The sequence below is a fragment of the Ornithodoros turicata genome, chromosome 1 (genome assembly GCF_037126465.1).
Source record: "Ornithodoros turicata isolate Travis chromosome 1, ASM3712646v1, whole genome shotgun sequence".
Lineage (NCBI taxonomy): Eukaryota > Metazoa > Arthropoda > Arachnida > Ixodida > Argasidae > Ornithodoros > Ornithodoros turicata.
The window spans coordinates 6152410-6168931 of NC_088201.1; the positions used below are offsets into that span (position 1 = coordinate 6152410).

At 47.2% G+C, this 16522-nt stretch overlaps 2 protein-coding genes across 2 annotated transcripts; one reads left to right on the forward strand and one right to left on the reverse strand.

Annotated features, from left to right (window-relative positions):
• Positions 1-4354: 4354 nt before the first annotated feature.
• Positions 4355-13750, forward strand: LOC135377398 (dynactin subunit 1-like). Its single transcript, XM_064609771.1, has 6 exons — positions 4355-4437; positions 5577-5822; positions 8876-10179; positions 10640-11602; positions 11658-11800; positions 11996-13750. The coding sequence occupies exons 2-6, from the start codon at positions 5582-5584 to the stop codon at positions 12645-12647; spliced, it is 3303 nt and encodes a 1100-aa protein (XP_064465841.1). The 5' UTR covers positions 4355-4437; positions 5577-5581; the 3' UTR covers positions 12648-13750.
• Positions 13751-14961: 1211 nt separating this feature from the next.
• Positions 14962-16517, reverse strand: LOC135377400 (E3 ubiquitin-protein transferase MAEA-like). The gene has a single exon (XM_064609775.1). The coding sequence runs from the start codon at positions 16174-16176 to the stop codon at positions 15028-15030; it is 1149 nt and encodes a 382-aa protein (XP_064465845.1). The 5' UTR covers positions 16177-16517; the 3' UTR covers positions 14962-15027.
• Between the last annotated feature and the right edge of the window lie 5 nt (positions 16518-16522).

A 16522-nucleotide genomic window follows, 5' to 3' on the forward strand; every position in this document is an offset into this window, starting at 1 on the left:
GTCGCGTCTAGGGTTCCCACCAAGCCGGTATTTTACCGGCACGGCCGGTTATTTGCTTCCTCTGCCGGTTGCCGGTAGGAAGGTGATACCGGCAGCCTTTTGCCGGTATTTGTGACTCAAGACCTTTCATATTGGCTTTTGCGGGTTTTTCCCTTCAGCATTCCACTACAGCTTGAATAAATCTGGAGCATAGCCCCAACTCCGCAGTCACCAGTTCTTTCCTTAGTTATTCATTATTACTGATTATTATTATTGTTACACACAAGAACATATGTTTCCTCGTATTATCTTGAGCTCTCTCTCTCTCTATCTCTCTGTTTTCTGTGTGTGCTCTTCCACCCCTCACCCACTTCCCTTTCCCTCTATTCCACCTCCTCTCCCTCAGCCGGTATTTTTCACTACGAAAGGTGGCAACCCTAGTCGTGTCATATTGCCCGCGGCTTATCTGCCCGAAAATTTTCGAAACGTTCCTAAAACCGGGGCCTGCGGCTTATGTGGGGTGCGGCTTATATGTGTGAAATTACGGTATCTAATGTTCACCTGGCTGAGTTCGCAGTTTTGGCCAGCTTCGGCTTTGCGGGTTTTTTATTTATTTGCTACCAGCATCCGGAGTTGATTGTGAGCGTAAGCCACTTTTCCAAATTCCGGACTGATCGAAGGAACAAAGCCGGGATGCCAAGCTCTGCAATCTGCATCTTTTAGTAAAGTCCTACATTTTTAGGTAAACGTGAGTAAGTGCAGTTTCCGCTGTTCCAGTTGTTGCCGCGTGGTCCACTACACAGTGACAGTTGTATATGGTTTTTATTTTGTGTGCAAGCGTTCTTGTGAGTAGATGCTCTAGATTTGAGATTAAATTGGAGATCGAGGCGATTCGATTCCTTTCAGTTCTCTGAAAAAGCTGTTGCTAAACTGTTAAAATGGGTGTGTGTTAGTAATTTCACTTTTCCTTCAGAGTGTCAAGCCGGTTTACTTGAAGGATGCAAAATAATTACATAAAATAACACGCGATACAATATGATGCCTTCTGTTTGTGGTAACTTTGCAGTGCCACTGAGCTAGCAAGAACGAGGAAATGAAATTCACGCTTTTTTTTTTTTTTTGCTTCCTTTAATCGTGGTCACAAAGATTTCGAAACTGAGCAACATTATGGAGTAGTAGTAGTTCTGAGACTGGAACATACAAAGGGACGAACCGAACACGAGCCTAAAGTTGTCTAGGGGTATGAGCACTTGAAATACGGCCGTCATTGAAAAAGCCAGACAGCGAAATCGCTATTACCTTTACAGTAGCCGTAAGTGTACGGTCATTTCAGATCTAAATTCACGACAGACTTGGATGTTTGCAATTACCTTACAATTCTTTTTCTTTCCATTTTGTTTATCTTTGTCGAGAGATGGTTGGGGCTGAATATTGACAGGAAGACTATGCAGCAATCAGGTTCTCGTATGAAGCAATGTGGCAACCATTTTTCTTTCCTTTTTTTTTTTTTTTACATTTTTGAATAGCCCAAATGCATACTGTCCTTGTGTGAGCAAATGCTCTTTTTTTTCTTCTTTCTTTTTTTATGTGTGTGTGCATGAGAAAAGGATGTAAGCTCAGCTGGGCAGAAGCTTGAGCAGATTACGTACAATTTGTTTCATGCTTGTATGCGATTCACAGAGTTTGGGGAGTGGGGGCACGGATTTCATCTGGAATGGGACTTATTTCCTGTGTAGGCTGTTGTACTGTAAAATAAAGTTGGATTGTTAATTATTGTTTGTCAACCTTTGTTTTTGGCCGGCACTGTGTCTCGGACAACAGCAGTTGAAGGGTCAGTCCCTTCAAATGAATTCAGAAGCTGCACTTCTATGATTGTTTTTCGGTATTGTCACCATGAGGTGACAATAGTTGGAGGTCTGCGCGCTCTGTAAATCGCGATCTGCACCCGCAGACAAGGTCTCTCATTCCGCACCCCTACGATTTTTGATAGAACTACCCGCACCCGTGGGTGTAACTGCGGACCTGCATTGCACATGGGAGTGCAGCTGAGCAGCACAAGTTAGAATACTGCAGCGAAAGATGGAGAAGTATGTTAGCATCTGCACACACGAAAATGCACTTTTGGTATATCAAAATGCACACATAACTATCGGGGGGGGGGGGGAGGACTGTCATCTAATCATTGTCAAACGTTCCGGAAGTCCAGTTTTAACAAGAAAAGGGTTAGGGTGCAGCAAGCTGGTAAAGTTCCACGACAAAAAAAACGAAAAAAGAAAAACTGGAGGCACGGACACACACAAAAAATGTGCAGAAGTACGGATCCTCGGACAAAGCAAACATTTTGATGAGGCCAACTCGTATGCCTAGAACTCCTTTACGTTTTTATTTGGTGAAAAACCTGTTGGGGAAAGAGTACGTCATCCACTTTAGTTGGCTTGAGGGCTGTCCTCTCTTGGAGAATATAATAATAATAATAATAATAAAAATTCGGGGCTTTACGTCGCGAGACAACTTTGATCATGAGCGACGCCACGGTGGTGGGGTCTGTGGTTTAATTTTGCCCACCCGAGGGTTCTTTAACGTGCGCCAAAATCTCTGCACACGGCACACCGCATTTAACGTCCCTCGCGGAAGACGGCGTGTCTGAGCGACTTGTACCCTTCCACCAAGTTGCCACCGTCCTCGGCCGGGTTTGAACCCGCGATCTTGGAATCAGCAGGCGGACACGCTACCGACTGAGCCACCAAGGACGGTTTGGTGAATATGCCAAGTCATAGAAAACGACCTTTAATTCACTAGGCGCGCTCGAAGCAGGGACACCGTGTACAAAAGCAGCAGCCTCAGTTAAAGCAGGAAACACTTTCTCGTTGTCTACCATGGATGCGGGTACCCGCACGATACGCAGGGGGAAATGCAGGTGTACCTGCGTTTGGCCCACGACGCGCATCAAGTGACATTTTCTATACCCATAAATCCGAAAATTGCACGGGTATACGTGCACCCGCGCAGACCTCTAACCATAGCCACAGTGCAGTGGTGGATCCAGACTCTCGGTTTGAGCGGGGTGGTTTCTTTGTGGAAGCGCGTAGCTGGGGAGGGGAGAGGGGAAAAACTAATGTGCAACCTAGGGGAGGGGAGAGGGGAAAAACTAATGTGCAACCTAGGGTTGGGGGGGGGGGGCGGTCGCCCAACCGCCTGGATCTGCCGCTGCCACAGTGTGGTATCTGAATAATGCTAGCAACTACTTTTATCTGGAGTTTTAGGTTTCGCTCTGAGATTTTGAATCAGGCTCTCCTCCTTGATGTTAGGAATAGGTGTGTAATAGACCTCTACCTGAGAAACGTCATCATGACGTTGGTAGAGAGTCTGAAACCGAAACAGATCGGAAGGGGAGGGCTGGGTTCCACGAATGGGCACTTGTTCGCTGCCTCCTATTGAAAGAAAAGTAGGACCGAGGTTCGCGTCCCATTCAGGGACCATCGTAATCCCCTCAAGATCGTGGCTTTCGGGCGCGACCTTGTTCGCCCCTAGCTTGGAGCGTAGTTCTACTCTACCAAATTCGTGGCGCTGTCGAACACTATGATGTCATTTTTTTAGAAACAGGGAGAGGTCTATGGGGGGTCATGCCACAGGAAATTTGGAGCTGGGTGGGGGCCAACAATTCAATTTTATCGCATTCTGCAAAAAGTGTGCAGTTTTGTTGAATGAAATATAGCATGGTGTTGGGTTCCTGCTGTGTTCCACAAGGTTTACATGTTGCAAATAAACATGATTACAGCCTCAGAGCTAGAAGGCCATACCATGCCTTTCTCTTCCACAACAACCAGTTACTACTGCCGCCTAAGTTATTTAGTGACTCTATCTGCTGTCATGCAATAACCTAGTTGTTTCCCTTTTGATTTAGTAATGAGGCTGTTGCAATACGCACTCAAGAGAGTAAACTGAATTACACACGTCCTGGGCTGACTTCATGGAGAACTTTACCGACACCAAGCACCGACAGTTCGCCATGAAGTCGGCCCCGGACCCGGACTCACGAGCAATATGCCACCATTTTGTTGTGCAGATAGCTCGGTTATAATACGCCTCCAACTATAACTTTTACGCTGCAACAGCAACTGCTACAGTACGCGAGTGAAAAAGTAATGAAAGAGGGAAGCGATTTGGCTGTAGGAATCAAATCATGTACTTGTATTTCAGAAAAAGGTTTCAAATCATGGCCCTTATTTTGTCACCATTTGTTCATGTGTGCATCATTGTAAAGTTGTAAGTGCAAACTTTTTCCTTTGTTTCTTCGTTCATTTGATTTTTTTTTACGTGCAAATAAAATTGCGGTGGAAGTCATACGAGAGGTCGCCACCAGTTTTCCTAGCGTTTGTCATTTCAGGCCTTCAGGTGCGGTTCTCCGAGTGATATGATTCAGCTGGCTTGACTTTCGCTTATCGACACATTTGTCAGGTAATAATATTTGGTTTTTGCGATCACTGCATATCCTCGGTGCTAGTGATTATCCCCCTGTGCAGCGGTACTATAATGGAAAGTCGAGACTACGTGCCGGAGGATGAACCAGTCAGTGCTTCGTCGCATAGTCGAAAGATTCGACACATGAACAACCCTGCTACATTAGAACTATGATAGTTCGTGCAGATCGGACTCTATTTGACAGGCTACCTTTCCGACAGAATGGCATAATGAATATCTTACGCTCTCGATTGTGCATACGCATGCACCCCAGTCAAACGCAAGCGAAACCCACAGTGTACAGGTGTAGGAGTCAGTGTTTTGAAAATGCGCCAGCCACCCAGTTGTTGCCTTGCTGTTGCGCCTTTTCTGATATTTATGTGTGAGTAGAAACCTTTGCGGTTGAGCACGACCCCAAGAACACTTCTCAATGACATGAATGACATGATCTCAGTTGTCTCGCGACGTAAACACCCAATTATTACTTCTCAATGAGTGGTCTTCTTATACTATAAAAATGTTGACAATATTTGTACTCTGTGGGGAACTGTTACACCCAATAGAAAAATCGCCGTCGAAGTGTTTGGTGAGATACAAGTATTACAAGATACATCTACAAAAGCTTGTGCTGACAGATGAATTGGTTTCTGCAAAGCTGCATTGAAAAAAAAGTTTAAAAAAAGTGTATTCCTCTTTGTGCCCAATGGACAGTATCAAGGATTCTAGCACTTAAAATTAATTCAACACAATTTAGTAATTTTTACCTTTGCTGCCAGCATCGATTTTATATGCCCACATTCTCAAAGACAAACGTAGAATTATTGTGCATTGCAGCATGGTAGAGCTCAAACTCTTTCACTGTTGGTCAATATTGTTGACGTACGATGCCCCTGTAATGTTGCAAAATATGTGTTGGCATGCATTCGAATTTAAAATATGCACTTTTCCACACTATAGAACAACAATCAGTTACTAACAAAGTTGAGATATGTTATTTTGCTTCCTTGATGCAAAAGAAGAAAGTTCAGAGAGAGAGAGAGAAAAAAAAGAGCAATTCCCTTAGAAGTCCACACCCTGCTCTTCCTGTCCTTTAGCTCTGAGTAAAACATAGTAATACTTGGAAGGAATTGTTACAGGAGCAATGGAGGTTGGTGCCCGTGTAGAAGTGGCTGGGAAAGACGTGAAGGGCACGGTGGCCTACGTTGGAACCACAGCCTTTTCCTCCGGTAAATGGGTAGGCGTCATCCTGGATGAACCCAAGGGCAGAAACAATGGCACCGTACAGGGACGCACCTACTTTACATGTGACGAAGGCCATGGCATCTTTGTCCGGCAGCTTCAACTGAGCCTTCTCGAAGAGGAGGACCCCCAACCAAGTTCTAGTGGGTGTCATACTAATACATTTATTTATTTGTTAGAAAGATACTGCCGGCCCACATTCAAGAGCCGAGGCAGGTAGTATTGAAAACATCATCAAAATCATGTTGCACACTTGTACAAGACAACATTAACAAGTAAAAGCATTAAAAAAAAAAAAATCTGACAATGCCTAGTCGACTGAATGGTGAGCGCCAGAAAAAGCTGCTGAAATTGGAATGCCCGTCAAACTTTGAGGCGACTTGTTCCACCATCGCGCGGTATGAGGAAAACAAAAAAGAAAAATTAAATGCGTCTTTTCCGCAACGAAACTCGCAAATCAGCTTGTCGTGTTTTGCCTAGTGTTACGACTCTTACTGCAGTTTAGATAGTCAGCGAATTTAAGTCCCGTCTTCTCATGTACCACATTGTGCAGAAAGATTAGGCACCCGACCTGTCTACGGCAAGCTACCTATGACTGAAACATCAACTGTTCGAAGGGCTCCCAACACGAGAATTAACTATGCGGCTTTTTTTTATTTGTGCAACTTAAAATGCCCTGTTGTAGGTGAAAGAAGCTTCACTCAAGGTACTTTCATCTCATGAAACCATGACCTACTACTAGTATACTTGAGACCTGGACATCCACAAAGCTATGGGATTCGGCACTAGCTAGCACTATTTGTCACCACGTGATTTGCCGAAACCGCGGCAATGCGTGGTGGGATGTGCTGACAACGGCGAAGAGATACGGAAGAGAGTATTAGCAATAGCCTGGCGTAGCCTTGTGTAGCAGACGAATGACAGTGGCAATGGTGATAATAGTGTACATGTCATTTCCTCTCCCCAATAATGCTATGTGGCGCTTGCAGCGGCCACCGGCAGTAACTAACCCATGACCCGGCTCTCCCATAGGTGATTGACACTTGTCCAGGTCTCTAGTATAGAGTGGGTCGTGCATGAAACTTGGTATAGGCAACACCAAGACTAAAAGGGGATCTGCTCAGGGCCTTCTCTTTCTCCATTATGTACACACACACGGTCACAGTGTTGTCCACACCATCGAACCACCACAGACAGTTTAGGAAATGCCTCTGGCTATGGGTGACTGCCTGGGCACCTAAAATTTACCTCATTGCTGTGGCTACGCTATAAACATGGTTATTGTTGCGAGGGCTATAAAAGATTATGAATATTCGAGTTACAGTTGGGGGGCCTGGCTTAGTTGAGAAGTTTTAGCAATAACTGGTAGTGCTCATAATTGGAACCAGAGGCTTTAGGAGTAATGGAGCTATAGAAAAGTTATTATAAAAGTGATAAAAATAGTTCAGTGCAAACTTAAAACGACGCAGGGACACAGTCAGACACACACCTACACACAGCACCGCACTTTCAACAACTGATTTATTGGCACAATCGCAGCTTTTTAAACCCTGAACGATCCCATCGATAGGAAACAGGTCACACAGGCATTCCACACCTGTCTATCTTTCTGGCTTTTCCTCTAGAAACTGGTGTACATTAGGGGCCATGCTTATACATTTTTCACCCAGTTTTCTTATCTGCCTAGCCTCTTTGAACATTAAGACACCTTTATTAAATTCGCTGAAAACCCCAGTGCAGGGCCACACTTAAAAAGATGACACAAGACACAGCACTGATAAATTTTAATGCAGAACCAAACAGCCCAATTTTTAACATTGTTCAAAGCACCTTTACTTCTGCACCTTTTAGCGACCTCTGTTTTGTCACATATTGGTAGACACCCTGTACACATTTTTTTATGATTGCTCGTTATTAGCTATATTCATTATTCTTCCTGTCACGTCCCATTGATCTAACATTAATGCATTGTGAAGTCTGTCCCATGTACGCTCGTCCACAAGTGAGATTTTATATACAACACTTTTTTTACATTCCACAGAGGGTTTTGAATGTCTAATTTTGCATCCAGCATTTCCACTATAGTACCTATCGACTTTTTAGGTGGAGAACCTAGACGTGAACCTTTTTTAAAAATGGTTTGCACTCCAAAATTTTTTTCACATTTTTTTAAATCTGCGAGAGGCCGCATGTACATACGTTATCACGCCCACGCTTTTATATTCTTAATTTATTTTTAGAAAGCTGTGATCGTGCCAATAAATCAGTTGTTGGAAGTGCAGTGCTGTCTGTAGCTGTGTGTCCGAGTGTTCCTGTGTGGTTTTAAGTTTGCACTGAGGTATTTTTATCGCTTTTGTAATGCATTACCAACACACCCGGATATGGGGCCCTTATGAGAAAAGTTATACTACTTCTTGTATCGCTTCCTGTAGGTATTTCCAGCATGGCTTCAAAGTAGGTAGGGTGCAGCTATTAATAGCGTACAGCACGATGAACACTGTGGTCCTACACTGCATTTTCCTAACCTATATCTGGACATACATAAATTCCAGTTCTACAGTCAACCCTCGATTTATGAACCTTCGATTTATGAATTCCCTCGTTTTATGAATAGGAGCACAAGAAACCAAACTTTTTACATGAGTTTTCCCCTCGTTTTATGAACCTTGATATCCGAGTAATGAATGGAATTTCTGGGAACGAACTATGAGTTGCCCAGCGTTTTTGCTCTCAATTTGTGAACGGATCGTTCCGAGGTCAACAGAAACCTTCAAAGGGATTATTCTATGGTCTTATGAATGACGCCGGAACAGACAAAACTTTTTCCAGGTATTGCACCCTCAGTGGAAATCCGGACAACAAACGGGTTTTCCAGGGACGCATTAGGGGGACCAAGTGTTTCTGACCTCAATTTATGAATAAGGTGGCCGCAGGTCAGAAGGATTTCTGAGCATACCAGTGACGTGGTCCCGGTCCATGTCGGCTATTGTGCTAACTATATGTTACATCATAAACGCAACCCCAACTCTCAAATACTGTTCAATCGTACTCACCTAACGGAATTTTCGATTTATGAATCCCTCGATTTATGAACAATTTTTCAGGAAACCAAGGGAGTTCATAAATCGACGGTTGACTGTATACCATTTCTCTGGTGACCCAAAATTACTCAAATCGATAAGCCTCTTCTTTGCAGCATCCGAAACACTACCCACAGAGATACCTGCTGAGAAATCACCTGATCGACCCGAGAGCCGAGCTTCAGAAAGCCAACTCCACGCTCAAGTGCAGGACTTGCAAGAGAAGCTGGACACATTAGCACGCAAAAGGCAGGAAGATCGGGCGCTTCTAAAAGACTACGAACGTACCAAGCTACAACTGCAGCAGCTGCTCGAATTCAAGACGAAGATCAGCGAGTCCCAGCAAGAACTCCAGCGCCAACTGGTTCATGCCAGACGCGAGGCCCAGGAAGCGGCCGAGGAACGCGACCGCCATGCCAACGAGCTGGCCGAGCTGTCGGAAACCATGGAGATGGCGACAGTCGAGAAGGAAATGGCGGAGGAGAAGCTGGACCAGCTGCAGCAAGAGCTGGAACATTGGAAGGAGAAATATGAAATGCTGGAATTGGACCACGGCATCCTGACCACCGAACTCTCAGACCCGTCCTCAGTGAGCTCCACCGGAGGCTTTCGTGTCCAGCAACTCGAGCAGCAGAACTCAAAACTGAAGGACGGTTTGGTGCAGATGCGTGATATGGTCGCTTCGATGCGTCACGAACAGCAGCAGAAGAGCAAGGAGTTGGACCGGCTGAGCTCCGAGCACGCGGAAGTGACACGGGCACGGACGCATCTCGAAGAGCGCCTGCAGCACTCCGAGCACACGGTGGCCGACTTACAAGAGCAGCTGGACATGGCGCTCGGTGCTGAAGAGATGGTGGAGTACCTGACGGAGAAGAACCTGGCGCTGGAAGAGAAAGTTCGCGAACTAAGAGAGGCGGTGGACGACCTGGAGAAACTGCAGGACGTGAACGATCAGCTGCAGGAGCAGGCACGCGAGACCGAGCTGGAGCTGCGGGAAGAAGTCGAGATGGCTCGGGCTCAAGTCGTGGAGTCGCACCGTCGTTTAGAGGCCCTCGCCGAAGCACTTGCCAATACGGAACAGATGGTCGGACGCTACAGAGAGTTGACGGCTCAGCTGCGGAACCAGGCTTCTGAGCTCGAACATCAGCAGCAGCAGCTCCTGTCTCGGGAGGAGGAAGAGGCGTCACTTACGGCTACGTCGTCCGTGGCAGCTACGGCGGACCTTCGTGCACAGGCCTTAGCGGTTGACTTGGAGCTGCGGCGTCTTGATGCAGCACAAGCAACGCGACACGTCGATTACCTCTGTTCTTTCCTTCCTGAGGCTTTCCTGGCTCGCGATCACGAGGCCATACTGATGCTGTTGCTTGTGTCCCGTCTGTCTGCCAAGTGTGAGATTGTTGCAGCTCAGGTTCGCCACAAGGTAAGTTTCCAATTCCAGTGTGGTATGCAGTTTCAAGAAAATACCCACGCACACTTAAGTACCTGTTAAGTTTCGACTCATTGTCACCCTTGACATTACATGCCATACTTTCTAGCAGCATTACATGTGTAGTGTTGCCCTGTATGCAAAAGTAAAATGGGGGTTTTATACATTCTATGTGACAGCGGCTTTCTTGGAGTTACGCACATGCTGACATGAATGTATCGAGTGTCCTGATTATGAACAGCTACACATTCTTACATATCCAAAATTCGGGAAGAAAATTTATTCTGAAGCCGCGGATGGAACGAAAATTTGTTGAATTTCAAACATATTTGACGTGTCTTTTGGAAGAAACTTGTATATTACAATACATAGCAGTCTTGTACCTTATTTGACTACTGTTACGATGGGCAAGAATACGAAATTGACCCGTTCACACCTTTGACATTCTCCGCAGTTTCCAGCTCCCCCGGGCGAACTGGCAGCCGAAGCTGTGCTGGGGAGGCCCGAGACGGAGCGGCACGCTTACGGAAATCACGTCCTGTTCCTGCTGTACGAACTCCAGGGACTGTTGCGACAGTACGAGTGTGCCCTGAACACCTGCAGCGTAGAGTTATTTACAAAAACGGCTACCTTGTACCCCGAAATGGTGGCTCAGGAGAAGCTGGTGGATTTGTACCTGCAGTTATTGCGCCGGGACGAACTCGACGAACACGTTCCCCTCGAGAACCTGGAGAAAGTGCTGTCGTACTTCCACAGTCTCTACGCTGTTCATCTATCGAGTGAACGTGTGGATGGGGCGCACCTCTTGGGTGATAACCTCCGGTCCCTCTCTGCAGCTGCAGACGCCGCAGTCTGCAGTCTCGGCGCAATACGCGTGCTCCTCCCGACCACTGGTGACGCCATGGCGTGGCTCGACGAGTCGCTAGCCCTCGCCAAAGGAGCTCAGCAGACGTTACGTCGCGCACGCAGACGACTCCCAGCCAGTGCTTGTTTGGAAGTGGGCTCAGAGCTGCGCGAAGAGCTCAGAGAAGTCTGTCGTGGTCTGGGGCGTGCAGCTGCAGTTGCGCTGGCACTGCATCGGTCAGCTGTGGCCCACGCGACGCAGTCACCCCCACTGTCTGCGGACAAACTGAAAGAGCTGTCGCACGAAGCAACGGACCGCGTGTATGGGAAGGACGACGACGGACCCGAGCGACTCCGTGAGGCCATCGCTCAAAGCCAGCAAGTAGCGCAACGAATCGCCGCTCTGCTGCAATCGGGAGAGTTGGAACGACAGAAGGAGCCGATGCCAGAGCCACCGGTCAACGCTTGCGCTCAGGCGGCTCGACAGCAGGCCCGCGACGTCGATGCGCTCCGCGCGAAGCTCGAATCTCGTGATGCCGACATCGTTGCCCTTCGGAAGGCACTCAAAATTAAGGTGAGAGCTTTTTTTCTCTTGGCGACAACAGTGACATGGGTTCAAAATTTCACAGAGTGAAGAATACAGCGAAATGCACGTGCGCAAAGACATGGCGGAGAAGAAACTGGAGCTGTCTGCACGTGACACCGACGACCGTGTCGACAAGCTACAGCGACAGCTGGACGAGACGAAGATTCTACTTCGACGCAAAGAAAAGTGCGTGTTGCTAGCTTTTCTGTACAGGCAAACTGTGTGCCAGATACGGATAATACCGTGTTACGAGAAAGCTGCAAGAAATATCTTATTGTCATGAACTGCTGCGTGTGTCTGCCACACGCAGAAACTCCTCGACCTTCGAACCAACAATGTCAGTCCCTCGCGCTAACTTACGCCGACACGTTATTTCCGCAGGGAATTCGAGGAGACGCTAGACCATCTCCAAGCAGACATCGACGCACTAGAGGCTGAACGGGGCGAGCTCAAAGACAAGTTAAAGCTGGTCTCGAAGAAGACCCTCTACAAGGGACTCGCCGAAGCCGCAGGAGGAGTGCCTGCGCCGTCGTGGCCCCACCTGCAGGACCTGCGCGTTGCCCTGGCTCACACGCAACGCGAACGTGCACGACTGATGCTGCGCCGAGCCGAAGCCCTCACGAGCGGCGCGCGGCCCCTGAGCGCCCCGTCGAGCTCCGGCCCCCTTCACGACGCGCTCCGCCGCTTAGCACGGGCTCAGAGCGGTACTGTGCAGCTGTGTGCCAACGCACGAGTGGTGGACCTGGCCAAAGATGCTCGAGGCCGAACGCTCGTCGATCAGCGTGTCAAGGCTCTGGAAGCAGCACGAGTCTTGTCCGACACACGCCTGGAGGTCGCCTCCGAGGCACCGGGCGCCCACGTGGCAGCACACTGGCGTGGCTTCCCCAGTCCTGCTTTAGGACGAGCCTTGCGTAACGAAGGGGACCAATTTGTGGGGCGTTTGTGCAGTGCGGGAGCTTCTCAGACCTCAGCCGCCCCGTTGTTGCTCGACGGGGCAGCCCTGCGACGCTTGCATACTCAGCTCGTTGCGTGACTTGCCTAGCAATGTTCAAATTTTCCCGTTGTTACTTCTTGACCACGCTTTCTTTGTCGTCACCGTGATGAAACGTAGCAGCGGAGTAAGCCGCGCATTTTAGTATTTTGGGCGCGGGACTACGTGGAGGCACAGATAACATTTACACGCTGAGTCTTTCTCTCTTTCATTGTGTGAGGTATCTCAAATTTGTGAAATCGAGCAATGGTAGCTTGTGATCCTGGAGCAAAAACCACCTTTGTACCCGAGTATTATTTATTTTGTCCCAGTTTTGAGGCATAAAATCTTGATATTTTACTTTTCATTTTCAGAGGAAGCAAAACTTGCAGATTTTAAAGTTTGTGGCGCGACACTACTAAGCCAGGTGGTCCGAAGGTGTTCCTCCAATATCTTTCGTAAACTGCATAGATTTGATCAGACAACGTTTATTGGTTTGTCTTCATTTGGATATTCTTGCCAGGGTGAAGGAATGGAACTAAATGGAACGGAAACTAAACATTATCGTGACCACACTAATGAATTGGCAGAAATTGTAAAAACGAAAATTGTCTTCGAACTTCACCTCCTAAGGTTATGACAGGCAGTGCTGTCTCCTCGGTGTCTGGTAAAGCATTCTCATTGGCATTTTCTGTACGTGTACTGTACTGTTCTGTGTTCTCCCCGGGCATGTCAGGTCCATACTCTCATGGCAATTTGTGAAAGTATGAGAACCTGCAATGCGCGTTACTCTGTCCCAAGGTGTGAATACAAAATGAGAAAATTTGCAGTGTTTTTCTCAGATTTCAGATCGTTATTCAAAAAAATTTTCTCCCTTAGGCTGCCTAGTCAAAAGAGAGAAAGTGAAGAATATTGCTTTAATGTTACATACCCACTGCCTCTAAGTATGAACAGATTGCTTTATTTATTTTTTTGTATGTGTACCAAATGTTCCACAATGTGAAAAGTAGAGGGTGCGATCAGTGTCACGTCTGCCAGAAATGTTGTTTTGTTTACGGTCTCATTTGGATTATATATTGATACATGCTTTAGTGCCAGTTAAAAAAAAGGTGTTAACAGGTTCCTAATAATATGACATGTAATCTGATAAAAATCTCTCATTTGTAGCTATGCTTCTGTTTACTAATATTTACTTTCATGATGTCAAAAGCACTGAAAAGACTAACACGCGCAACACTGAACGCCCGGTATTTCATGTGTTAGTCTTTTCAGTGTCTCCGAGTGGCTTTAGCGTTTTTAACGCCATGAATTCAAACTACCGACAAGCCAGAGACGACATTTTAGTGAATAATATTTTCTGTGGTATGTCTTGATGATGGGATAGAGCATATTAAATTGAGCAATGCAAGAAGGGTAAGAGTATGTTGGTTAGCACTGAAAAACACGCAAAAAACGGACAGATGCAGACAGCGTCGAACGCTGTCAGTCCATTTTCTGTGCGTTCTTCACCATGTTCATATAAAAAATTGGTGCACACATTCATTGATTTTGAAGCTTAGCTTTGAGAGACAGATATGTGACATTACCACCTGAGAAGTTGAACTGTTTGACGATCAGGATTAGTATGCTTTTTCAGATTGTGGAGGGACACCAATGATTTTGAGGTCTGTACTTTTCAAATGACAATAGGTTCCTAGAGCAATGCCTTACAGACTGTACTTCAGTACGTACTCAGTGCCATTGCTGGAGTTACAGCTCGCTCTGCCATTATCAGCCACTATTCAAAACCAGCAGTAAATGGTTGGCACCCGGGATTCCAACAGTTTGCCTTTTTTTTTAACCTGCAAGGCTGAGAAAATGCGAGCTAATTGCTGGTATCCTACATTTCGAAGAGCGATCTTTACGCACTTGCACCCTCGTATGGCTGCCGTATTTATTCCATCCGCGCAAAAACAAGCCGGTTCCTGTATGCCTGTCCTAGAAAAAATAAATTTTTGCCACTTTTAAGCAAATGCTGTTTTGACTAAGAAAGAGTACACTGGGCGATCTGAGCATGCATGAAGACACACGCTTTACTTGGCTAGTAATAGGTACAAATGCTTTACTTTAATTTATGAAAAATTGAAGAAATTAAATTTATGAAAAAAATTGTGAAAAAAAAAAATTCTGGGGTATGTCGCCCATGTCAAGTTTACACCAGCTCGCTTGCATAATCCTTTTATGCTCAACTGCGATGAAACATTTACAGGAAACAATACGAACAAGAATTGGCTTTCTAGTTTACCTCTATTTAATTTGAAACAAACTGATGTATTTAACAAAAAATGTGAGCGCCATCCCATAAAGGATAATGCTCACAGAAATCACATGTTCCACAGACATTATATGACTCGCATTTAATTCTGCATTGCATACATGAGAGAGTTCCAACTGCTCGCAGCAACTACATGACGTAGACTTTTTCCGCGTCCTTCAAATCAAACGTCTCCCGCGTGCGGGGACAGGTGACTCGACCACGACGGGAGGAGGAACGCAACGCTTGCTCGCCATATACGTAGCCGTTCGGTAGCACCAGCGGCTGGTTGTGCTCGTTGAGCGGATGGCCCGAGATGCGACACACAAGACGCGACTGTGAGCAGTGGGCATAGGGCAGTCCTCGAGCGAGTCCGTTAAGGGCCCTGCTGCACACGGGGCAGTCGGGGTTCCGTTGAGCCTCGTCGTAGCACTGGGGAGTCTTGAGAGCAGAAAGGCCTGCCTGCAATGCAACAGAAAAGACGGAGCAACTGCTCAGCTGGTAGAGGCGCAAGTGTTCTTGTCGGAATTGCTGCACTAGTTGCTCCCAGCGTGCGTCTGCTAGGAGGTCTGGGTAGGGTGCACGTTGGGCAGTTGGAAAGGCCAACAGACCCATGGCGCGTTGTACATCGGCCAGCTGAGAGCCCTGAGCACCTTCACCCGCCGCTGCAGCCAAGGGCGCGAGATGACGTCGAGCATGCCGGACTGCCTCCAGACGTTCGCCCCTGCGCACCAGTTCGATGAACTCCTGCTGACGCAGCTGGAACTCGAGCGAGCTTCGAAGTTTGCGCAGTTTCGAACGATGTTCATGGCACCATGCGAGGCAGCGGGCGGTGTCACGGGCCGCTAAGGAGTCTTCAACTTCTTTGGAAACGAGGAACAAGTCGAGGTTAGTGAGGTCGCGAAGACCGCCACGTTCAACCAGCTTCCCTGCTGTACCGTAGTATCCCCAACGTAGCAAATGCTCAGCGAGAAGACGATCAAGTCGCTGGCGTTTCCATGGCTCGCCTGCCTCGAACCCTTTGAGGTGCTCTATCCGCCGCTTGCATGCTGCCGCGGCCTCCAGTTCTTCGTTGAGCCCGTCAGCAGCACGCAGTTGCTCGAGCTTCTCAAGCAAGTTTCCTACAATAGTCTGCAACTGCCCCGCGCGCCGTGGTTCCCCTTCCAGCTCAGACGCCAAGCTCTGCAGTTGCGAAACCTCGCGATCCAGTTGTTTTTGTGCCGCCCGAAATTTCTTATTCAAGATTTCGTAAGGCACTTTGAGCGTCGGGTGTTCCAACGCCTTTACGTCGGCCATCATCTCGGCGACTTCTCTCGATGGAGGTTCAGATACAAAAACTGCTTGTGGCGCAGACACGGCGGAAACCAGTAGAAATAGCTGAGAAAACTACTGTCATTGCCCTTACCAGCAGATGAGTCCGTCGCGGCGCTTCTGCAAGCGGTTTGCACGATGTAGCCAACTTCCAAGATGGCAGAAGAGGCCCACTGGCCAATAACAACAAGAACACAAAAGACAAAATGCACTCAGCAAGACTGCGGAAATGTTCACAGGGCTCTCAATATCCAACGATCAGCATACAATCCAAAGAACAACAACGACAGATGATAGTGTGATGGAGTCTCGTGAGCAAACGCTGCAAAACGAG

Coding starts and splice junctions, on each gene's coding strand:
- LOC135377398 (XM_064609771.1), top strand. CDS start 5,582: ATGGAGGTTGGTGCCCGTGTAGAAGTGGCTGGGAAAGACGTGAAGGGC. Junction 10,180..10,639: donor CAGCTCAGGTTCGCCACAAG/GTAAGTTTCCAA, acceptor CATTCTCCGCAG/TTTCCAGCTCCCCCGGGCGA. Junction 11,801..11,995: donor CTACTTCGACGCAAAGAAAA/GTGCGTGTTGCT, acceptor TTATTTCCGCAG/GGAATTCGAGGAGACGCTAG.
- LOC135377400 (XM_064609775.1), bottom strand. CDS start 16,176: ATGATGGCCGACGTAAAGGCGTTGGAACACCCGACGCTCAAAGTGCCT.